General features: G+C 44.0%; 1 protein-coding gene and 1 pseudogene across 1 annotated transcript; both read right to left on the minus strand.

The window, feature by feature from the left end:
* Nucleotides 1-9,175: 9,175 nt before the first annotated feature.
* On the minus strand, nt 9,176-10,129 carry LOC132251772 (olfactory receptor 14C36-like; annotated as a pseudogene).
* A 9,047-nt stretch (nt 10,130-19,176) lies between these two features.
* LOC132251773 (olfactory receptor 14C36-like) lies at nt 19,177-19,853 on the minus strand (the record flags this gene model as incomplete). Its single annotated transcript, XM_059731701.1, has 1 exon — nt 19,177-19,853. A coding segment is annotated over one exon (615 nt), but the record flags the coding sequence as incomplete, so codon positions are not given.
* Nucleotides 19,854-24,720: the final 4,867 nt, after the last annotated feature.

A 24,720-nucleotide genomic window follows, 5' to 3' on the forward strand; every position in this document is an offset into this window, starting at 1 on the left:
CAGCAGCAGCTACAGCACGCAGGCAGGGTGGAAATCCTTGTGCAACAGGATCAAGCAAGGAAGAAAAATAAGCAACTGGTTTGTGAAAAGAACCAAAAAGTTGAGTGAGAACTCCAGAAGCAACACCTTCTCTTTCATGACAGTACAAAGTAAAGGGCTTATCGTAGTCAGGGTGTCCCAATGCTGGTGCAGAGGCTAGGGCCGCCTTTAAATCAACAAATGCCTGTTCGTGGTGTTCGGTCCACGGGAGAGGGTTATCACAGAATCGTCTCTAGTAAGCTCGTTTAAGGGTTTTGCCAGTAAGGAAAAGTTGGGTATCCATTGTCGACAATATGAAGCAGAGCCTAGAAACCCTCTGAGTTGTTTCTTGGTAGTAGGTTTGGGGGGAGAAAGAACAGCAGAAATGCGATCTGTGGTTAAATGTCTATGCCCCTTGGAGATTTTGTGCCCCAAATATATAACTTTTGGCTGGCAAAACTGCAACTTGGCTTTGCAAGCTTTATGACCTTGTTGGGCTAAACATTTTAGAAGGTGAACTGTATCTATAACACAGGCGATTTCAGTTTCTGAAGCAATCATAAGGTCATCAATATACTGAATGAGTACTGAGTTACAAGGTAACGTGATAGTATCTAAATCTTTCTTTAGCGCTTGAGAAAATATGGAAGGGCTTTCAGTAAACCCTTGAGGCAATCGTGTCCATGTATATTGCCTTCCTTTGTAAGTGAACGCCAACAGAAATTGGAAGTTAGGGTGTTTTGGGATAGAGAAAAAGGCAGAACATAAATCAACAACAGAAAAGAAAGCAGCAGAGGCAGGAATCATGCTGAGGATAGTAGAAGGGTTTGGCACAACAGGATGAGAAGGAATAACAAATTGATTAATTTTTGTTAAATCTTGTACAAAGCGATAAACAGGTTTTCCATGTTTGTCTAATTTCCCAGGTTTCTTTACAGGTAGGATAGGGCTGTTACAGGGAGAGCGAATTGGAATCAAAACACCCTGTTGCAACAGTGCATCTATGACTGTACCGGGGCAATACCTTCCTCAGGTTCTCGGGAAAGGGGATACTGATCTACAGCAGGAAAAGGTTTGTGTGTATTATAAGTCAATTGAACTGGCTCAATGTTCAAGAGCTTCCTCGTTTCATTGAGGTGGGAAGCCCTCAAGGACTCTGGAACATCCGAAAGAGATGGAGAGTTGGAAGAGTCACCATCTATTTGGTTATTCTCAGGTTCTGTAGAGAATAAGAGCATTAAATTTTGGGTCTGATCAGAGGGCAGATCTAAATACACACCCTCAGGGGAACAGTAGATTGTGGCACCCAATTTACACAACAAATCTCTTCCTAATAGATTTATTGGAGCAGTAGGACTTAACAAGAAAGCATGTTCAGCAGACAATGGCCCAATTTTGACTGTAGCTGGACTAGCATATTTATGCGGAATGATTTGTCCCCCTACTCCAATTGCATTGACTGTTTCATTGGTGCGTATTAGTCTTTCAGCTTCTTTATATTTTATAGTAGACATAGAGGCCCCTGTATCTACAAGGAAACTATGAGATTTTTCATTCACAGTCACAGTTACACTGGCATCTTTAGAGGTTTTGATGAGAGAATGCAACGCAGCACATCCTGGCGACACAGAGGTCGTGCTGAACCGTCATTGAGTAGGGCTTGAGGGACAGGAAACAGATGGGCCATTATGCTGGGGCCAGTCTGGGCAATTATTTTTCCAGTGTCCCTTTTGTTTACAGTAATTACAAACATTGTCAGGACACGGTCCACGTTAGAAAAAAAAAAAAGGAGGTACATTTGATCTTGAGTTAACTTGTGAATGAGGGTTTTGATTGGACTCTGGGGCCCCAGGATAAAAGTTTTTGCGAGGTTGGACGTATGGGTGAGAACCAGTACACTGTTTTTGTTCTAAGTCTTGGATTTGCAAAGCCATAAGGTTAGTTTTAAGTTCTTTTCTTTTTTTCCTTTTCTGCCTGCTGTTGTTCCCATAAATCTACACAAGCCTGAACAATCTCGGCCATGGTTTTACCCTTCCAGCTCAGGACTAATTGCTGTAGTTTATCTTGTAGCTTTGGCTGTAAATTCTTTACATAAGTGGTAACTATTAACCTTCGCACATTTTCTGCACCAGGATCAATGCCAGTATGTCTTTGAATTGCTGCACAAAGTCGATTTTGAAAATCGGCTGGATGCTCGTCAGGATTTTGTTTGCAATTTTCTACCTTTGTCCAAGCTACATGATTCTGAGCTACTTTGGTAATGGTGTTTAACAGAGTGGCCCTTGCATTTTGCAAATCTTGCAATCCCTGATTGTTCTCGTAGTTGTAAACATTTTCTGGCCACGGAGTGCCGTTCTGTATGTTTCGGGTTTCAGCAATAAGAAGCCGCTTTTGCTCTGGGTTTAAAAGACTGTTTAAGAGCCAATCGACATCTGACACAGTGGGATTATAGATATTAAAAACTTGTTGTGACTTTTCTCTAAAATCTGAGGGACTTTCTCTCAGTTTTGGAAAGGTATTGCAAAAGGTGGTGATGTCACTAGCAGTCCAAGGAACATGAACAATAGTCCTTTGGCCACCATGCATTTGAGGTGGGTATTGCTGCAATGGGCAGAGAACAGTTGATTTAAAATACTGAGGGTCTCCGAAGGTGGTTACAATCAATCTTCCTCCCTCTTGGGCATATAGGGTTATTACAGTCTGCCCATTTGGACCCCTTTCGATATTTTTAATGTCATATAATGGTCTTAATTCAGACTTTAAATTTTTCTTAACATCATGGACAGTGGGCAGGTCATCCTCATCTGAACTTGAGTCAGTAGAAGGTGGGGGAGAGAGGGAAACAGTTGGTGTTTTAGCAGAATTTTGTCTGACGCTGCTTTCAGAGGTAACGGACCCCTCTGCAGGAACTGGAGGTGGAGGTGGAGGAGCTTGACTGGGTACCCAGGAGTCTAGCAAATCTTCTGTGTCTTCCGGAGTGGTATCGCTGGGCGCCGGAATACTGGGGTACAGTTTTTTTTATAGGTAGGAGGATCAGGTCGGGGAACGCTAGGGCTGGATTTTGCCTCTTTTAAAGTAGCCAATTGTTTTTTCAATTTTTTGTTTGAATCTCTGAGACTAGCCTCAATTGATTTTTGTTTTCTTTTAGAAGCTTCATTATCCCATAGGTACCAATATTCCATTTGCTTTGGCTTGGGTATTTCTAGGAATCCCCTCAGATAATTTAATTTGTCAGGGTCAAAGGTTCCTTCATCAGGGAACTGTAACTCGGGGTTTTCGTAAGTATGCCCATTCCAAGCATGTGCCAATTCAACTAAGCACTTTTGCTTCTTGGAACCCAACTGAGTTCCATAAGTTTTACACATATAACCCAAGGGTGTTTTGGGGTCTGGGCAAGAGGATCCCTGACCCATTTCTTTTGTCTTCAGTTAAGGAAGAGAATGGGAACTTAAATATAATAATTGTAACCAAGGGTAGTACACAAAGCGGTGTTTTATGTTTACCCGCTGACTAATCAGACAGCCCGTTCATGAATGAGGAGAAAGGAAACGGAGGAGAACCTGTCGGCTGGATCACGAGGTTTGAGCTGACCCCCCTTGCTTTCAAGTCTGCTTTGCGGGCAGCCTTGGGGCGGCTAGACTCAGCCTTAGTCTCAGATCTGGTCAGCAGCTCATTATCATTTTAAAGGATAGCACTGAGGCACGGGGTTCAAGAAATTTTTCTTTAGTCCCAGCCTTGGTCAGCGAGGGTATGGATAATGTTCATAGTACTTTTGAGGATTCAATATCCCTTAGTCTATAGTAATCTAATATAAACCCGGTTCCCCACTACACTTGTAGAAAGATAACAAGTTTGTCAAATCAAATTTTAGCCTGAGGTCAGGGACTGCTAAAGCCAGTAGGCAAAGGGATAGGCAGAGAAGAGTCCGGGCGTCCCCAGACCAAGTCAGAGTAGTCTACCTGTCAGGGATCCCATATATTCAGTTTCAGATAAAGTATCCTGTTACAAATTTCAGTCAGTCAGATAAAGCAAGTCTTAAACTCTATGTTAATAACGTAGGGAGCTCTTACCCCCGAGAGACATAACTCGTCCAGGCTAGGGAGCACTGAGACCCGTTAAGTGAGATTTTTCAATTAGGATCTCTTACCTCTGTGTTTGGAGCCACGGGTGTCAGCTGTGTCCCCAAACTGTTCAAGCCGTCAGCTCGGTGTTCCGCCGCATCCCAACGCTGACACCAGAAAACTGTTGGGGAAAACTTGTCCCCGGGTTCATTAGGCAGAGGCTCAGATGAACAACAACATAAGTTTAAAGACTTGATTTATTAAAGAATGCATTCTGAACAGACAACTGCCCCGAGAGGAAACTGTCTGTTGTTCTACTTCGCGTGCAGCTTGATTTTATAGCAAGTATGATATAGGAAGTATGACATCTTATGCATAGTAACAGATGCATCAATCTATTTAATAGCCACACTCTTTCTATACCACTATCCTGTTTTTACTAAACTAGAATTGTTCGAATTTGTGCTTAGCCTAGCAGTTTGGGGTCATGCCTTTTGACTTCCTCATAGCTTAAGCTGTGTACGTGACCTGCTCGCTTACACACAATTTATGCATGAAATAAGTAAAGCAAAGTCATGAAAGAAAGAAAGACACATTGTTCATGGAGTGGATCAGCCTGTGGAGCAGTTGCTTGAGAGCAGCTTGGATCTCCTTGTTCCTCATGCTGTAGATGACTGGATTCATCAATGGAGGCACCACACAATACAGAACAGCTGCCAGGAGATCCAGAGGGGACGGGGAGTGAGAGATGGGCTTCAAGTAGGCAATGACAGCAGTGGAAAGAAACAGGGAGACCATGATAAGATGAGGAATGCAGGTGGAGAAGGCTTTCTGAAGGCCCTGCTCAGAGGGGATTCTCCACACTGCAGTGAAGATCTGAACACAATGATGAAAACAAAACAGCCTAATGCTAAAAATATATTCAAGACAATTGCTGCCAGCTCTCTGCGGTATGTGTCAGAGCAGGAGAGTTTGAGTAGCTGGGGCACTTCACAGAAGAACTGGTTGATGATATTGGAGTGGCAGAAGGGTAGATTAAAGGTGTTGCCAGCATGCAGGGCAGAGTTGATGGCACCAGCAGCCCAAGCACAGGCAGCCATCTGGATGCAAGCTCTTCTGTTCATTATTATCCCATAATGCAGTGGCTTGCAGATGGCAATGTACCGGTCATATGCCATAACCATGAGAAGGGATAAATTTGCTCCCAAGAAGCAGAAGAGACAAAACACTTGGGCAACACATCCAGAGTAGGAGATCAACCTGGTGTTCAATAGCGAATTGGACATGGATTTGGGCACGGTCACTGAGATGGAGCCAAGGTCCAGGAGAGACAAATTAATCAAGAAAAAGAACATGGGGGAATGAAGCTTGTGGTTGCAAGTTACAACTGTGATAACGAGGAGATTCCCCATCAGGGCTGCCAGGTATGCTGTCAGAAATGTGACGAAGTGTAAGATCTGCAGCTCCCAAATATCAGAAAAGCCCAGGAGGAGGAACTCATTCACGGTGGTTTGGTTGGACATTTCTCTCTTCAGTGCATAGTGCAAGGCCTGTGAAGGAAGGACAATATAGTGGTCAGGATCGGAGCTTCAAATATAACAGGAGGGAATCTCACATCAGAAACAACTCATGAACAAACTGCCAGTACTGTCTATCTTTAAGTGCTGTAAAATTGTCAGTGGAAAGTATTATTGCTGGCAATATGGTTTTATGAGTATAAAGAAAATCCACAGAATTCCTTATCCGTGGGTATATTTCTATATATATAAAACCAAACCACCCAAAAGAGAATATATCAGAAAACAATATTTATTTATGAATATTCATCGTGCAATATCTCAGAGGTTTCTCCTTTCAATTGCTTCATGCTCTCATTCTCCTCATTTCAGATCTCCCTTTGAAACTATCTCCCTTCATGAAGTTTCAGACCAGAGGGTGGCATTTTGTATTTGTTTTTTAATAGCAACAACAGGAAAAGCAAGAAGTTCAGCAAACTTCAAGGCCACAGCAAGATAAGACACACTGAACACAGCACTTGTGACTACAATAAAATGCTGCTCAATAAAATGCTAGCACATCCCCGTTCCTCTTCCCTGGTATATACAACATAAGCATAGACAGCATCCTAAGTGTCACCTTGTCTGAAATGAATCTATACTGAGTTCTGCCTGCCACGGGGTTATTAGCTGATTTACATAATCCCTATCCGTATCTGGACGGTCATCTCTATGCCATGATTAGCCAATACCATCCTCCTGTTATCTCCATGTTGTGCCATTGATCTTTGTCATTTGGATACAAGAACTTTAATCTCTTTTGGTCAAGGGATGCTTCTCACTATTTATTTCCTCATCACACTTTGGTGCGTCCCGCAATCCTAATTTGAGAGGCACTCGGATATGTCAAGTACATTTCCAGGGGGATCAACTGTGGGGCTTACTGAGTTCTCCCTCCTCCAGGAATTTTTCTGGAAAACAACCAAATCTGGATGCAATGACTGAGGTGGGATTGTAATCCTGGTGTTGCTGGGCAATACTGAATCTCTGCCATGGGGCTTAGAATTTAAGCCTAGAAAGATATTTCTTATAAAAAGGTCTTTTGCTAACCATATACTTTTTCACAATACATGTATTTTCTTCAGAACCATCAATTTATGAAGAAGAACCATCAATACCGGGGTGGAGGGATAATCTGGTATAAAAGTGCAACCTCCAGGAGCTTTTGACTGAAAAATCTCAAGTTGCTGAAATGCTACAAATCTGAACTTCCTACCGAGAACCCACACATTTCAAAGGGAGCTGTTTTCTTTCCTTTCTTGCCTTTTTTCCTTTGACCAGTTAAGTATTTTGAATACCTTACTATTAAGATGCTGAGAGCTTTCCAGCTGAATGTCATTTTCAGGTTCTTCAATACCCCACACATCGCCCTTCTTGCCACCCAACCATATTTAATTGCAATTAAAAACTTACTGCAGCATTCCTTGTGAAGTTTTTTTCTCAGCTTACGATAGATCCTCCGGATTCTTAGCTTATTCTCCCTCTACTGATCTATCTAACCTCTACACACGTCCCTCTTCTTACCAACCAACCACAGTTAATTAGACTAATAAACTTACAGTGATGTGAAGTTTTTCTCAGCTTGTGATCTCATCCTCCAGTGCCAGGAGTCTTTGTTTATTTTCTCTCTCCCTATCTAATTTCCCTTTTCCTTGCCACTACCAAATCTTCAGAAGTCAAAATATCTTGGTAGGAGCTATCTCCACTCCAAGACTAACCTGACAGAAGTAGATCCAAACCAGTTTCTCTCTGCAGATGACAGTGAACTTCACTAGTTTAGAAGAACTGATGCTGCAGGCACGTGATTTATCCACATCTCTCTTGTTAGGGCTTCTGGGACTTATTTCCTAGAGCTCAGCTTACCTTTGAAGCACAGAATCAGAAACAAGCCTTCCTGGGTTCATGTATTTTAAAGCAAAAAAGTTTTGTTTTGATTCTTTACTTTGATCATCTTTTTGGTATTGTTTTCTACTTCTGGCCCAGGATATGTGTTATCTGTGGTAGGCATGTGCAAAACGACTAGTATTCACTTTGGACTCGGTTTCATCCAGTTCAGGGGACAGTGTTTGGATTCAGTGATTCAAATCACTGTCCCAAATCGATTCAGCCAAATCTGATTCGGAGATTTGGCCACTGCCAAATTGGCTTTATCTCCGAACTGAACAGGCCTGATCCCCCACCCATTCTCCCACCCCATCTGTGGCCACCCTGTCTGAACCCAGCATCCTGGCACCTTAAACAAACAAAAAAAAAAGCCCCACACTTACTGCCTCCTGCCAGGAAGGGGGGCAATCCCTACTGTCCTGCACTACCCTATGCTGTGTGTGGGGGGAGCTCAGCCATGAGCCCCCAGAGGCTTGACAGCTGCTGCAGCAGCCAATGAGTGCAGGGCTTTTTGTTTTTGTTTTTTTAAGTGGTGTTTAATGTGATCAGTAGTAAAGCTCATCAGGAAATTTCCCTTCAAACCCTTTTTGTTTGGAAAGTGCTGTGTTAATATAACTGGAAAAGTTTACAAAACCTTAGTCATGTCAACTTGAGTTCCAGCCGTTCACACATGCATGAACGATTAGGAGGACTAGTACCCATCTGTCTGTATACCCTCTGAAAGGAAAAAGGAAATAAAAGAGATTGTGTAATAAGACATACAGTAACCCTACTGTCTCAGTGTCCATTCACTTGCAGTTGACTGTTTTAATCCACTGTATATTCATGATGCTATTACAATGATAATAATAATAAACTCATAGGGTTAGAAGGGGCCTCCAGGATCATGTGGTCCATCCCCTACACAAATGCAAGACTGTTACTCCTAAGTCATCCATGAGCAATGACTATCCTCTTTTTGAAAACCTGAAATGAAGGAAACTCCACAACATCCCTGGGCAGTCTAAAGTGTGAAGCCCAGAAAGTCACACAGTAGTCTAGGTGAAACCAAACTAGCACCATGTAGAGTGGTACTATCACTTCCTATGTTTTACATCTTTCTTAGCAAGCTTGCTGGTTCATATTGAGTCTGGGATCCACCTTTTCAACAATGATACCACCCAGGCATTTATAACCCAAGTTGTATTTGTGCTTTTGATTATTCTCCCCTATGTGCAGCAACTTGCATTTGTTTCTAGGCCTTCATCTTATTGTTTCAGGCCCAGCTACCCAATCGATCCACATCCATCTGAACTCTATCCCTGTCCCCTAACGTACTTGCACTTCATTCCAGTTTCACATCATCTGGAGATTTGCCTGTATATTCTGTCATCTGAATAATTGATTACACCAATTAGTAAACAAAATTCTTTAATTCTTCATTATCTTGCAATTGATGGGATATATTTTAGATGGTGCAAAAACTTGAAAATTGATGCATGAAACATTACTTTCCCACTTCAACAGTGTCAACAAAAATGATAAAAGCCAAGTCTTTGACCTTACGAAGTTACAGAATTAACCTACCACCTTTATTTTAAATATGAAAGATTCACACAATACTATGAAAAAACTAATTTCATGTGTAAAGAAAAGAAAAACATACGAAATGGAAAGTCATGAAAGAAAATTGGACATGTTCTTGGAGAGGATCAGCCTGTGGAGCAGCTGCTTGAGGGCAGCTTGGATCTCCTTGTTTCTCATGCTATAGATGACCGGATTCATCAATGGAGGCACCACACAATACAGAACAGCTGCCAGGAGATCCAGAGGGGATGGGGAGTCAGAGACGGGCTTTAAGTAGGTAATGCTGGAAGTGGAAAGAAACAGGGAGACCACGATAAGGTGAGGAATGCAGGTGGAGAAGGCTTTCTGCCGGCCATGCTCAGAGGGGATTCTCCACACTGCAGTGAAGATCTGAACATACGACACAACGATGAAAACAAAACAGCCTAAACCTAGAAAAGCACTGAAGGCAAGGGCTGCCAGCTCTCTGCGGTATGTGTCAGAGCAGGAGAGCTTGAGCAGCTGGGGTATTTCACAGAAGAACTGGTTGATGATATTTGAGTGGCAGAAAGGTAGACTAAAGGTGTTCCCAGTGTGCAGTGCAGAGTACATGACACCAGCAGCCCAAGCACAGGCAGCCATCTGGATGCAAGCTCTTCTGTTCATTATTATCCCATAATGCAGTGGCTTGCAGATGGCAACATATCAGTCATATGCCAGAACCGTGAGAAGGGATAAATTTGCTCCCAAGAAGCAGAAGAGACAAAACACTTGGGCAACACATCCAGAGTAGGAGATCAACCTGCTGTTCAATAGCGAATTGGACATGGATTTGGGCACGGTCACTGAGATGGAGCCAAGGTCCAGGAGAGACAAATTAATCAAGAAAAAGAACATGGGGGAATGAAGCTTGTGGTTGCAAATTACAACTGTGATAACGAGGAGATTCCCCATCAGGGCTGCCAGGTATGCTGTCAGAAATGTGACGAAGTGTAAGATCTGCAGCTCCTGGATGTCAGAGAACCCCAGGAGGAGGAACTCGGTCATGGTTGTTTGGTTGGACATTTCCCTCTTCAATGTGCTGTGCAAGGCCTGTGAAGGAAAGACAAGGGTACTGGTCAGGATCCAAGTAACAAGGATAACAGGAGTGAATCTCGTGTCAGAAACAACTCATGAACAAACTGTCAACAGGGTCTATGTTAAAGGGCTGTAAATTTTTAAGTAGAAAGTAACATTGTTCAGATTTTTATTTTTTGCAATGTAAAGAAGTTCCACAAAAGTCCTTACCTTTGGCTATATGTATAGGAACATCACACCAACAAAAAGAAAACATTACAGACAAAAACAAGTTTTATAATTCTTTGATTGGTACTGCAATAGCACACAGGGTTTGCCTTTTAACTGCTTCATGCCCTCATTTTCCTTTTCCCCCTCCTTCCATTTCAAATCTCACTGTAAAACCACCTCCCTTCATCAGGTTGGCTGACCAGGGAACATACTCAAACCAAAGGGCCTAGTATGGAGGGCAGAATAGTGTTCAGACGCCTTGAGACAGTAGCCTATGAACCATCGTAGAAAACCAACATGGTAGTTTTGGCTGGATGCATTTTATATTCAATTTTTAATGGCAACAACAGAAAAAACACGATTCACTTGGAAAAAATGAAGGCCAAAGCAAAAGCAGGCTCATTGAACACAGCACTTGTGATGGCAATAAATGCTGGTCAATAATTTGCTAACACATCCTCCTTCCCTCTTCACTGGTATCTACCACATAAACATGGGCAGCATCCCAAGAGTCACCTTGTCTGGAAGGAATCTACACCAAGTTCTGCCGGCCGCGATAAGCTGCTTTATATGGTCCCCACCCCCAGCTGGACGGTGATCTCTGTGCCACAATAGGCCAATCCCATCGTCCTGTTACTTTCACTTTGTGTGATTGGTCTTTGTCATTTGGGTACAAGAACTTTAAGATCTTTTGGCAAGGGATGCGTCTCACTATTTATTTGCTCATCAAACTTTGTTGGGTCCCCTGACCCTAATTTGAGAGGCACTCAGACATGTAAAATGCATTTTCCAGGTATCAACAGCAGGATTTACTGGGTTATCCCTCCTCCAGGTGGTTTTTCTGGAAAACAGCAAAATTTGGATGCAATGAATAGGTGGGATTGGCATTCTGGTGTAATACTGAATCTCTGCCTCGGGGCTTAGAATTTAAGCCTGGAAAGAGATTACTTTTAAAAATGTCTTTGCTTCAAGACATAATGTTTTGCAATGTGTACATTTCTTCAAAAGCATACATTTATGTAGAAGAACTAAAAATAAAATATATTGGTGTTTGGTTTAAATCTGCAGTGTCCAAGAGCCTTTGATCAAAATTCTCTAGTTCCAAAGACACTGAAATATGTGGGATCTTGGGAGCAAGTTCAGATTTTCTAAAGGGAACTGTTTTCTTTTCTTTCTTTTATTCCTTTGACCACCTAAGACATTTTGAATACCTTGCTATTAAAATGTTGATAGATTTTCAGGTGTGTGTCTTTTTTAGGTGCTTCAATAAACCACGCGCCCCCCTGTTACCAACCAACCACAGCTAATTGCAATAACAGACTTACAGCAATGTTCTTTGTGACATTTTTCTCAGCTTGTGACTGATCCTCCAATGCCAGGACTCCTCGCTTCTTTTCTCACTACTGATCTATCTAATCTCCCTTTTCCCTGCCACTGTCTAATCTTTCAAGTCAAAATATCTTAGTAGGAGCTTTCTCCCCACTCCAAGACTGAACTGGCAGAAGTAGATCCAACCCAGTTTCTTCCTGCACAAGACAGTGAGCTTCACTGGTTTGGAAGGACTGATGCTGCAGGAAGATGATTTATCCACATCTCTCTTCTTAGGGCTTCTGGGACTTGTTCCCTAGAGCCCAGCTGAGCTTTGAAGCACACAATCAGAAATAAGCCATCCTGGATTCATATGTTTTAAAGCCAGAAAGTTTTATTTTGATTGTTTAGTCTGATCACCTTTTATCTATTGTATCCTGCTTCTGGGCCAGGATACGTACCATCTGGGAGCCAAGTTAAAATATTTAGGCATCTCAAAAAATGGTGAGCTATGTAGTCACATTTAGGAAATGAGTTACACAGGTGTGCTGGCTCAGTTTTGTAGCTTAGGTGGTGTTGTGAGTACCTTTAAGATCTGCCTGCATTTTACACATAACAGTGCCTCTGATATAGGTGATCCAGGTTCTTTGCTCTTAACTTTCATGCCCTGTAATTCTCCATGCTTGGGTATATGTGCCATTATATCCATCCTGTTATTTTTCCATTGCTTTGGTTCTCTTTAATTGCAGAACAATAAATCCTGGGACTGGCAAAGCAGTAGAAGAGACTGAGGAATGAGGTCTTCAGTGCACTGCTCCCATAGGTTGCCTCTATACATCATCGTACAGCGGTGTTGCTCCAGTGCCATTCTTTAGCTCTTCCTTTTGGAAGTACTAAAGCACAGTGCAGCAGCTGCCCCTACTGCACCATGTACCTAGTTCATGGGCTGATTGTCTCGCTATGCTGCCCTAGTGACACACTATACCAGGAGAGCGTGCCACTACCGCGATGTAGCTGCCAATCTCGTGTAGACTCACATGATTTTTGTAACTGTAGCACACCATATGGTGGCATAGTACATTGCTAGATCACTGTAGGGCGATATGTAGTCATGTCCTTAGTGTCTCCAGAAAATCAGAGCCTAAAATGGCAACAAACAGACAGGAAACGGGCTAGTGAAGGCAGGTCAGGATGTCTGGGACTCATAAAAAGTGCACTCATCTCTGCAAATAGATCACTTCACATGTCCCTGGGCACAACGTTCCACTCTGGGCCCTGTAGGGTCAAAACAGAGGCTGGAGGAAATATAACCATTTATTGTGTATTTAGACTTGGGTCCGTCATTCCATCTAGATCAAGCCCTTCAGGAAGTTTGTAACTCTTTACTGACTTACTGTTATCTTGTTTTCTGTCAGGCCAAAACCTCAAATCTGAATCCCCAACTTGTTCATCCCAACCTACAGCCTCTTCAGCTGATGCTTCAGTGCAGAAACCTCCAGGAGGGCCTACCCTTCTGCCCACTCCCGACCACCAAAGTGACCGGTCACTCCCCCACTTCACTGCACTGCCATTTCAACTCCTGACGTGGAGCAGAAAGTGTCTGGACAACAGGGTTCAACATGAACTCAGACAGCCTTCCTGGTCGTTATAGCTTGTGCCTCTTCCTGCTTTCTGTGTGCTTTCCTGGCTTCACGATTTGGCTTGCCCTCTTACTCCATTCTTCTCCTGATCCTCCAGCTTCCTGACTCAGCTTCCCCCACATTCTCAGATTGACCTCCTGGCTCCTCATCTGGCTCCTTCCTGCAACCTGCTCCCTCTGCTTTCCCCCTTCAACTCCAAGTGATGCCCGTATCTGGAAGCCTGGGACTCGGTGTGACACTCTCAGAGGCCATATCTACATGAAATGTTGACTGCACAGTAGCCAGAAACTACTGCACAGTACTGTCACATGGCAGAAAACGACGTGATGCTACTGCTGAGTGGTGTCAGGCTTCTGTGCAGTCAGTGTTAAGAAAAAGCCAACTAGGCAGTAGCTCCATTTACTATGCAGTCATTTAGTACTTGTATAAAGAGTAACTACTGCTCAATCAGTCTCATGTAGACATGGTCAGAAAGCATCCAGAGCCCAATTTCATAGATTTCATAGACATTAGGGCTGGAAGGGACCCCAGAGGATCATCAAGTCCAGCCCCCTGCCCCAGGGGCAGGAAGTCAGCAGGGATCATAGGATCCCTGCAAGATAAACATCCAAATGTGTCTTGAGGTTGTTCAAAGTGGGTTCTTGAACCACCTCCGGCAGCAGTCTGTTCCAAACCTTGGAGGCTCGGACAGTGAAGAAGTTCTTTCTTATGTCCGGCCTGAATCAGTCGTGGTGGAGTTTGTGACTGTTTGATCTTGTCATCCCTTGGGGCACTCTGGTGAACAGTCATTCCCCCAGATACTGGCGGTCACCCCTAATAAACTTGTAGGTGGCCATCAGATCACCCCTGAGCCTGCGCTTTTCCAGGCTGAAGAGTCCCATGGTTCTCAGCCTCTCATCATAAGGTCTCTTTTCCTGACCTCTGATCATGCGCGTGGCTCTCCTCTGCACCCTCTCAAGCTTCTCCACATCCTTTTTGAATTATGGAGACCAAAACTGGACGCAGTACTCCAGCTGCGGCCTCACCGAGGCTGAGTACAACGGGAGAATGACGTCCCGGGATTTGCTTGAGAAGCATCTATGGATGCAAGCCAGCGTTTTTGTCGCTTTACTAGCAGCATCACATTGAAGGCTCATGTTCATCTTGTGGTCAATCATGGCCCCCAAGTCCCTTTCATCTGTAGTGCTAACCAGCGTAGCACTACTGAGCCTATAAGCATGCTGCTGGTTTTTCATCCCAAGGTGGAGAACCTTGCATTTATTGGCATTTAACATCATCAGGTTCTGGTCTGCCCATTTCCTGAGCCTGTCAAGATCTGCGTGGATCACCCTCTTGTCCTCAGGTGTGGATGCTTTTCCCCAGAGTTTGGTGTCATCAGCAAACTTGGCCAGTCCGCTTCTGACACCAGTGTCCACATCATTGATGAAGATGTTAAATATTATAGGCCCTATGACAGAGCCTTGAGGGACCCCACTGGTCACAGCGCACGCAACGATTGGCTCCTATTGACCACCACCCTCTGGGTCCTATCGCAGAGCCAATTCCCCAGCCAACGGATTGTGGTGAGCTTGAGGCCACAGTTGGCCAGTTTAGCCAAGAGATGCTAGTGGGATACCAGATTGAAGGCTTTTTTCAAGTCAAGATATACAACGAGGATCTCCTCCCCCTTGTCCAGCTGATAGGACACCTGGTTATAAAAGGAAATGAGACTGGTCAAGCAAGACCTACCAGCAACAAACCCATGGTGCATATCCCTTAGGATATTGCCTTCAGCTAGTCTGTTAAAGATGGCCTCTTTGATAATCTTTTCCAAAACTTTCCCCAGGATAGAGGTCAGGCTGATGGGCCTGTAGCTTGCCGGATCTACTTTCCTCCCTTTCTTGAAGATAGGCAAGACATTGGCCCTCTTCCAATCATCAGGCACTTCACCAGAGCACCAAGAGCTCTCAAAGATCCATGCCAGGGGCCGAGCTATGATGCTCGTCAGCTCCCTGAGTACCCTGGGATGTAACCCATCAGGGCCGGCTGACTTGAAGGTATCCAGCCTGTCAAGGTGTTACTTCACGAGGTCAGCTTCGATGGAGGGCAAAGAATCTCCAGTGCCCTACCTCTGACCAAACCAGAATCAGAAACTGCAGCTGTCACAAACTGCAATGGCTCAGTTGGTGTTGTCTTAAGTGTAGCTGCCTTCCTCACAAAAGTATGGTCTGGGTATGGCCACCATTTTGAAAGGGATATGTACATTGCCATCTTCATCCAATTGAAAGAGATTTGGGATTCCAAAACATGTTATCATGGCAATGAAAGGGTCTGTGACTCTTAGGTGCATGTCAGGTGTCCTAAAACTGTGCATAATGGAGGAAGAAGAACCCACCTCTTTTCCAGCAACCTAGTACTCAGAGCACTTTCTCATTACTCAGCCTCGTACTCAGTTGCTTGCAAACTGAGAGAGCTGCTTCCAGAACCATCTTGGCCACAGGAAGTTTGAACCCATATCACCCTCTTCCTGGACACGTATCCCATCATTACTAAAAGTTTATGTGCTTCAATTTACCAATCAGGGAACAAATACATTGCTCAAAATGAGAACTCTTCAAAGAAAATGGTCACTCCCAACAACATCAATAGGATCAACATGTGATATTATTATTCACTCATAGGTTGTCTTAGGAAATACTGTATGTCCTCATCTTCCAAAATGCCTTTCCACCATGCTAAAATTGACACAGCATGCATGTATTTAGCCACTTAGGTTTAACAAGAAAAAAGGACACATATGTAAGATTGTAGGTTCATATTAACACATGGCTAAACATGCGGTAAGGTCCAAGCAGCATTAATATAGTCTTTTAACTGGGGATGTGCCCATCCAGAAACCTACAGAAACTCTTTTCCTGCCATTTAATATTGGAAGGAAATACTGATGATGCTATTCTTTAATCCAAGGATGACATGATATTTACACTAAAATCACCAGGACACGGGCAAACAATCACTAGTGCAAGCCCTGGAAGAATCAGGGCAACCACAGAATCAGGAGGTCAGGTAACACAAAGGCTCTCACTCCTACCCCAGCCCTAGGACGAGACTCTTCTAAGAGCACCGGGAATCCCAGAGCTTCCGATGGCAGGCTTAGCTTCCTGTACACAACTGCCAGTCGCATGGGGTCAAACAGGAGAAACTGGCCTTTTTGGTAACCAAAAATGAATATGATCTCATAGGGATAATGGAGGAAGGGCAGGGGTGTAACTCTCTATGTGAAGGAGCAGTACACTTTCCTACAAGCAGAGATTGGCACCCAAGGAGGGTGACTTGACACTCTCTGGGTTACAATACGGGGAGAACATGGTGCAGGTGTTATAACTCTAAGAGTCTATTACAGGCCTCCTAACCAGGAGGAAGAGCTTGACCATGAATTTGCTAGGCAACTGGCAGAAGCTGCACACTTTCAGTGCATGGTCATCATGTGTGACTTCAACCACCCTGACATCTCAAGGGAAGAGCATTCAGCCAAATCTGATCAGTCACAAAGTTTCCTCACTTGCATTGAGGAGCTCTATTTGACTGAAGAAGTCTACAGGCTGGCAAGAGGTCCATTGTTTAAATCCCCTACCTATTAGTGATGCAATTAATAATACTAGAATCACAATTCTATTATTCTAATAATTCTAATAATAATAGAATCTCAGTTAATAACAATAGAATAGAAGAGGCCTCAAGAATCATGTGATCTCATCCCTACACAAATGCAAGAATGTTACTCCAAAATTATCCCTGGCCAATGTTCATCCAACCTCTTCTTGAAAACCTCCAATGAAGAAGACTCCACAACTTCCCTGAGACATCTATTAAATGTCCTCACTCCTCTAAAAACAAGAGTGCTTTTTTCCTCAAATCTAATCAAAAATTACTTTTCTTTAATTGGAAGCTTGACATCCTTCCCTATGCAGCAATGAAGAACTGTTGCTTTCCACCCACTGTTGCACGGCACTTATTCAGATATTTCAAGACTACTGTGATGTGCCCCCATAATTTCCTTTTCTGCCACCTAGATATGCCTAGTTCTCTCAACCTCTCCTTGCATGGCTTGCATTCCAACCCATTTTCATTCATGTCACCTATCTCTGAACTTCCCTAACTTTTCAAAATTTTTTCTTACAACATGGAGCCCAGAACTTCACATAATAGTCTAGATGAAGCCTAACCAGGAGCAGGTCAATTGGCTGTATAGAGCCATAGAAACATAGAACTGGAAGGGACCTGTAAGATCATCAAGTCCAGTCCCCTGCCATGGGCTGGAAGTTTTTGGACTCAGATGTGCTCCTTTCCAGCCTCATCTTGAATACCTCCAAGGAGGTTGACTGCACCTGGTGACCCTTACAGAGAAGAAGTTTTTCCTTATGTTCACCCTGAAGTTACCCTTTATTAGTTTATGCCCATGAGTCCTCATCCTCCCTTGAGGTGCCCTCCTGAATAGTCGCTCTCCTACTTCTTGATGCTCCCCCCGATGTGCTTGTAAACAGATATCAAGTCATCTCTCAGCCTTCTCTTACTCAGCCTGAATAGGCCCAGTTCCCAGAGTCTCTCCTTATAGGGCCTACCCTCCATGCCCTTACCCATACGAGTGGCCCTTCTTTGTACCTTCTTGAACTTATCCACATTTTTCTTGAAGCGTGGTGCCCAGAACCGGCACAGGACTCCAGCTGAGGCTGACTAAAGAGGCAGGAGCCCCTTCCTGGATCTATTGGCCACATATCAGTTGATGCATGCCAGAATTTTGTTTTACCTTCTAGCAGCCTCAACACACAGTTGGCTTATATATGCTCGTGTTCCAGTTGATTGTGACCCCCAGGTCTGATTCAGATGCTGTGCCAGCCAGTGGACCACCCCTCATTGTATAGTTGTGGTGAGGGTCCTCCCTACCCAGGTGAAGGACCTTGCACTTCTCCCTCCCTGTTAAGCCTCATCTGATTTTGTTCCACCCATAAATCCAGTCTTCCAAGGTCATCCTGATCGTCACCCTATCTTACGGTACGTCCGTGTATTTGAACAGCTTGGTATTATCTGCTGACTTAATCATTGAGCTTTCCACCCCCTCGTCCATATAATTAAAGAATATATTGAATAGCATTGGTCCAAGCACTAATTCCTACCACCTCCCATGTTTTCTAACTAATACCCCTGTTGTTGCAGCCCAAAATTGCATTCATGTTTTTGTGGTTACATCAAATTAATGACTCACGTTGAGTCTGTGAGGCACCAGATCCCCAGGATCCATATATTCATAGATGCTAAGGTCAGAAGGGACCTCAACAGATCATCAAATCTGACCCCCTGCTTAGGCAGGAAAGAGTGTTGGGGTCTGATAACCCCAGCCAGATGCCTATCCAGGGTTCTCTTACAGACCCCCAAGTTAGGGGAGAGCACCACCTCCCTTGGAAGCAATATCCAAATTTTGGCCACACTTACCGTTCAAGATCCTTTTCAACAATGCTGCCACACAGTTATTTATAACCCAGGGTGTATTTGTGCTTTTAATTATTCTTCCTTAGATGGAACAACTTGCATTTCTTTCCTTGGACTTCATCCTGTTGTTTCTAGCCCAGCTTCCCAGTCTATCCAGGTCCATCTGAATTCTGTGCCTGCCCTCTAAAGTGTCTGCAGTTCATCCCAGCGGCACAGAATCTGGATGTTTGACTATATCCAAATAATTGATTACACCAACTTCCATTCATCATCTTGTAATTGATGGCATATATATTAGGTGGCGCAGACAGTAAAATTGATGCATGAAACATTACTTTCCTGCTTCAATGGTGTTAACACAAAATGACCCAAGTCAAGTGTCATTGTACTTACAAAGCTACAGAATTAAACTACCACCTTCATTTTTTGTAAATAGTTTGCACATTATAACATGAAAACACTAATTTCATTAGTTAATTATAAAAGAAACATAAGTAAAGCAAAGTCATGGAAATTTTGTTCTTGGAGAGGATCAGCCTGTGGAGCAGTTTCCTCAGGGCAGCTTGGATCTCCCTGTTCCTCATGCTGTAGATGATTGGATTCATCAATGGAGGCACCACACAATACAGAATAGCTGCCAGGAGATCCAGAGGAGAAGGGGAGTCAGAGATGGGCTTCATGTAGGCAATGCCGGCATTGGAAAGAAACAGGGAGACCACAATAAGGTGAGGAAGGCAGGTGGAGAAGGCTTTCTGATGGCCCTGCTCAGAGGGGATCCTCCACACTGCGGTAGAGATCTGAACATACGACACAACGATGAAAACAAAACAGCCTAGAACTAAAAACATACTTAAGACAAGAGATGCCAGCTCTCTGCGGTATGTGTCAGAGCAGGAGAGCTTGAGCAGCTGGGGTATTTCACAGAAGAACTGGTTGATGGTATTTGAGAGGCAGAAGGGTAGACTAAAGGTGCTCCCAGTGTGCAATGCAGAGTAGATGACACCAGCAGCCCAAGCACAGGCAGCCATCTGGATGCAAGCTCTTCTGTTCATTATTATCCCACAATGCAGTGGCTTGCAGATGGCAACATATCAGTCATATGCCAGAACTGTGAGAAGGGATACATTTGCTCCCAAGAAGCAGGTGAGACAAAACACTTGGGCAACACATCCAGAGTAGGCAATCAACCTGGTGTTCAATAAAGAGTTAGACATGGATTTGGGCACGGTCACTGCGATGGAGCAAAGGTCCACAATGGACAAATTAATCAAGAAAAAGAACATGGGAGAATGAAGTTCACAGTTAAGAGTTACAATTGTGATGATGAGGAGATTCCCCATCAGGGTTGCCAAGTACGCTGCGAGAAAGATAACGAAGTGTAAGATCTGGAGCTCCCGAATATCAGAAAAGCCCAGGAGCAGGAATTCAGTCACGGTGGTTTGGTTGGACATTTCCCTCTTCAGCGCATAGTGCAAGGCCTGTGAAGGAAGGACAAGAATAGTTGCCAGGATTAATGTTACAAATATAAAAGGAGGCAATCTCATATCAGATACAGCTCATGAACTAACTGTCAGTACTGTCTTTAAGTGCTGTAAAATTGTCAGTGGAAAGTATTATTGCTGGGAATATGTCTTTTTGAGTATAAAAGAGCTTCACAAACATCCTTAACAGTGGTTTTATATATAAAAAACCAAAACACACAAAAGAGACTCTTTCAGAACAAAACAAGGTTTATAATTATGAATATTGGTAATGCAATATCTCAGCGGATTTGCCTTTTCATTGCTTTATGCTCTCATTCACCTCATTTCAGATCTCATTATGAAGCCATCTCCCTTCATCAAATTGGCAGACCAGAGTACAGAATTTTTATTTGATTTTTAATAGCAACAACAGGAACAGCAAGAAGCTCAGCAAACATCAAGATTAGGCAACACAGCACTTGTGACTACAATAAGAAGCTGGTCAATAAGCTGCTAGCACACCCACCTTTCCCCTTCCCTGGTATATACTGCATATGCATAGACACCATCCTAAGTGTCACCTTGTTTGAAATGAATCTGAGTAGTGCCTGCCATGTGGCTATTTGCCAATTTATATGGTCCCCATCCCCATCTGGACAGTCATCTCTATGCCATGATAGGCCAATGCCATCCTTCTGTTATCTCCACATTGTGTCATTGATCTTTGTCATTTGGATACGAGAACTTGAAGGTATTTTGGGCAAGGGATACTTCTCACTATGCATTTCCTCATCTCACTTTCTTTTGTCCCCCGACCCTAACATGAGAGGCACTCAGATATGTAAAAGACATTTTCAGGGGGATCAACTGTGGGGCTAACTGAGTTCTCCCTCCTCCAAGAATTTTTTTTCTGGAAAACAACCAAATCTGGATGCAATGACTGAGGTGGGATTGTAATTCTGGTGTTGCTGGGCAAGACTGAATGTCTGCCGTGGGGCTTAGAATTTAAGCCTAGAAAGACGATTCTTATAAAAATGTATTTTGTTAAACATATATTTTCTCATAATACATGCATTTTCTTCAAAACAATCAGTTTATGAAGAAGATCTATCAATATGGGGGTGGAGGAATAAAAAGGTTTAAAATAGGCAGCCTCCAGGAACTTTTGATTGAAAAAAAAATATCAAGTTGCTGAAACACAGCAATGTGTGGGTACTTGATGGCAATTTCAGCTTTCTAAAGGGAGCTCTTTTCTTTTCTTTCTTTTCTTTTTTCCTTTGACCAGCTGAAGAATTTTGAATACCTTGCTATTAAAATGCTGAGAGCTTTCCACTTCAATGTCATTTTCAGGTTCTTAAATACCCCACACACCGCCCTTCTTGTCAACCAACCATATTTAATTGCAATTAAAAACTTAAGCAAAGAATTTGGAGGATCGATCTTAAACTGAGAAAAACTTCACAAAGAATGTTGCATGATTTTCCCTCTACTGACCTATCTAATTTCCACACGTATCCCTCGTCTTACCAACCAACCACATTGCTGTAAGTTTATTATACAAGTGAATGTGAAGTTTTTCTCAGCTTGTGATCTCATCCTCAGGTGCCAGGAGTCTTTGCTTTATTTCCTTCTACTGATCTGTTTGATTTCCCTTTTCCCTGCCACTACCACACCTTCACAAGTCAAAATATCTTTGTAGGAGCTTTCTCTCTGCTCCAAGACTGACCTGACAGAAGTAGATCCAAACCAGTTTCTCTCTGCAGAAGACGGTGAACTTCACTCATTTGGAAGAACTGGTGCTGCAGGAAGGTGATTTATCCACATCTCTCTTGTTAGGGCTTCTGGGACTTGTTCCCTAGAGCCCAGCTTACCTCTGAAGCACAGAATCAGAAACAAGCCTTTCTGGATACATGTATTTTAAGGCAAATAAGTTTTGTTTAATTCTTTACTTTGATCATCTTTTATCTATTGTTTCCTACTTCTGGGCCAGAATACGTGTCATCTGCGGTAGCCCTGTACAAAGCGGCTAGTATTTGCTTCGGATTCAGATTCATCCGGTTCGAAGACAGTGATTCAATTCAGTGATTCAAATCACAATCCTGAATCGATTCAGCCAAATCTGAGTTGGAGATTCAGGGGCTGCCATATTGGCTGAATCTCTGAACTGAACAGGCCTGATCTCCCGTCCGCTCTCCTAGCCCCATCAATGGCTGCCCCACCTGGCTCCAGTGTCCCAACACCTTAAAAAAAACCCCTAAAACAACCAGCACTCACTGGTTCCTGCTAGGCAGGGGGGCGATCCCCAGAGCCCCACCACTACCCTGTGCTGTGTGTGTGGTGGGGGAGGGGCGGGCTCTGCCATGAGCCCCCAGAGGCTACGACAGCTGCTGCAGCAACCGATGAGTGCAGGGCTTTTTTTTCTTTTTTTTTTTTATGTGTAGGTTAACCTCAAAGTTACTGTGCATTAAAAAAAGGTCCAGTGGGTGCATCTACACAAGACATTACTGCACAGTTTTTACTGCATATTTATTTAGTGCTTGTATAAGAGAAGTATTATATAAATTCACAGTAACAAGAGTTACTACACAGTAGCACCAGCAAACACCTTTTAAGTGACACTGCTGTGCAGTAGCCTTATACTGCTGTAACCTTTGACGGCACACTAGGCTGGGCGATTGCCAGATTTCAGATCCTCAAGGTGCCAGTAGCCCTGGGATCTCCCTCAGGCAGATCTGCTGATGGGTGTCCATGGGAGCGGATTTGGCCCTCACCCTCATAGTCCAAGCATTTACTCCAAGCCCAATGAACAGATGGGTTTCTTTATTATATATATAACTATATACAGGAAGAGAAATAGATTAATCAAAAAGAGAGCATATATACATATATATATTATCAATAGAGAATAATAAAAGCAATCATTTGATTACAATCTAGCAATGTAACTGTAAGTGAATAATTGTAATACAGGGGGTTGTTCCCTTACAGCAGACTCCGGCACTGATTACACTCGCATGGTCATATCCTTTTGATAAAACAAAACAGTTTCCTTTTCGAATTTAAGCTCCCCTCTCATTGTAATAAATAGCAACACATTTATTGCGAGGATCTGCCACTAGCTGGTGTGAACACAGCTCCTGTTCTTCTTGAGGCTCTGAACTCCTTTCATCAGTGCCGCAGCCACTACCAGGAATGCTGCGGCCACTTCCAGGAGTGCCGTGGGTGCTTCCCAGTCAATGTGATCGGCCATGGGGGAACGCCCATTCGGCAAGATTGACTGTGAGGGGACCCCCACTCCTCCTCCCAGTTGCTGATTGATCTCTGGCGTGTCAGCTCCTGGAGCAAGGCTCAGATCCCATTCCAGTGGAGGAGTGGGGGGCTGCACCTCTGCCCCCATCTCTCTCAAAGCTGGAATTGGATCCTCCTCTCCTCCTTTCCCACATTATGGGTGATTTAAAGCACAAGCACAGCCAATCACAGTCCTCAGTTTGCATTGGGGGCTCTGATTACGTTGCAAATGGTCCAATAAAAAGCATGCACAGTGTATAGTGTGTTCTCCTGCTTGGAAAAGCCATGGCACCCAGTGCACACATTTCTCGGCCTTTATGCAAAGGGAACTAAACATGGTGCGTCCACCAAGCTTGCAGCCCAGTGAGATATACAGCTGTTACACTGCTCTGCAGTAGCATCTCAGCACAATATGGCAAAAAGTGTTGCATGGTAAAAACTATCAACCCACTAAACTGCACCTGGGCACGTGTATACATGTGCACCTGCATCAGGAGCAAATCTGCTCCCAGTGGGAGCAATTGAGTGCAGGGCTGTTCCTACCTGCCTGCCCTGCTTTGCTGTGCTGCAGCACCCAGGGGGAGCTCCAGGCTTCCCCGGTGCCAGCCCTGGTCTGGCAGGCGGCACAGGGATCAGGCCTGAGTTTTGGAGAGAGATGAGAACTGTCCTGAAATGGGGGACAGCTCCCAGCTGCACGGATCTTGGGATCCCAGGCCCTCTGATGCCTTATGCCTGGCAGTGGGGCTAAGCAGCACTGGGACTGCAGGGAGAAGATGCGAGGGGGTAAGAAGCTGGACAACATATACACCTTGTACTGCATGGCACTTGAACCAGGCAGGGAATGGCTGGGGGCTGCACACTGTGTACCTATACCCCTTTAAATTGAGGAACCAGGCTCAGACACACCAGCCAGTTGGGGGATGGCATTCAGCAGGACAAGGCTGTGATCCCTCCAGCACCCACCCTCCTTGAGTCTGGCTTTCCATCCTCTTTGTTACATGTGATCTTTGTTTTCCACCTAGGCATGCTGATGACATCTTTAACAAACCCTACAGGAAAGTCCTGGTGCTGCTTCCCCCTCGTGGTTCCCCTCTCCCCAGTCCCAGCAGTGGTTATGTCCCCCGCCACCCCCCCACACACACGCACTCAGGCACAGGCGTCACCCCAAGCCAGCACCATCAAGCTGGACTGAGATCCTGATCAC

This window comes from Alligator mississippiensis, chromosome 7 (assembly GCF_030867095.1).
Source record: "Alligator mississippiensis isolate rAllMis1 chromosome 7, rAllMis1, whole genome shotgun sequence".
Taxonomy (NCBI): domain Eukaryota; kingdom Metazoa; phylum Chordata; order Crocodylia; family Alligatoridae; genus Alligator; species Alligator mississippiensis.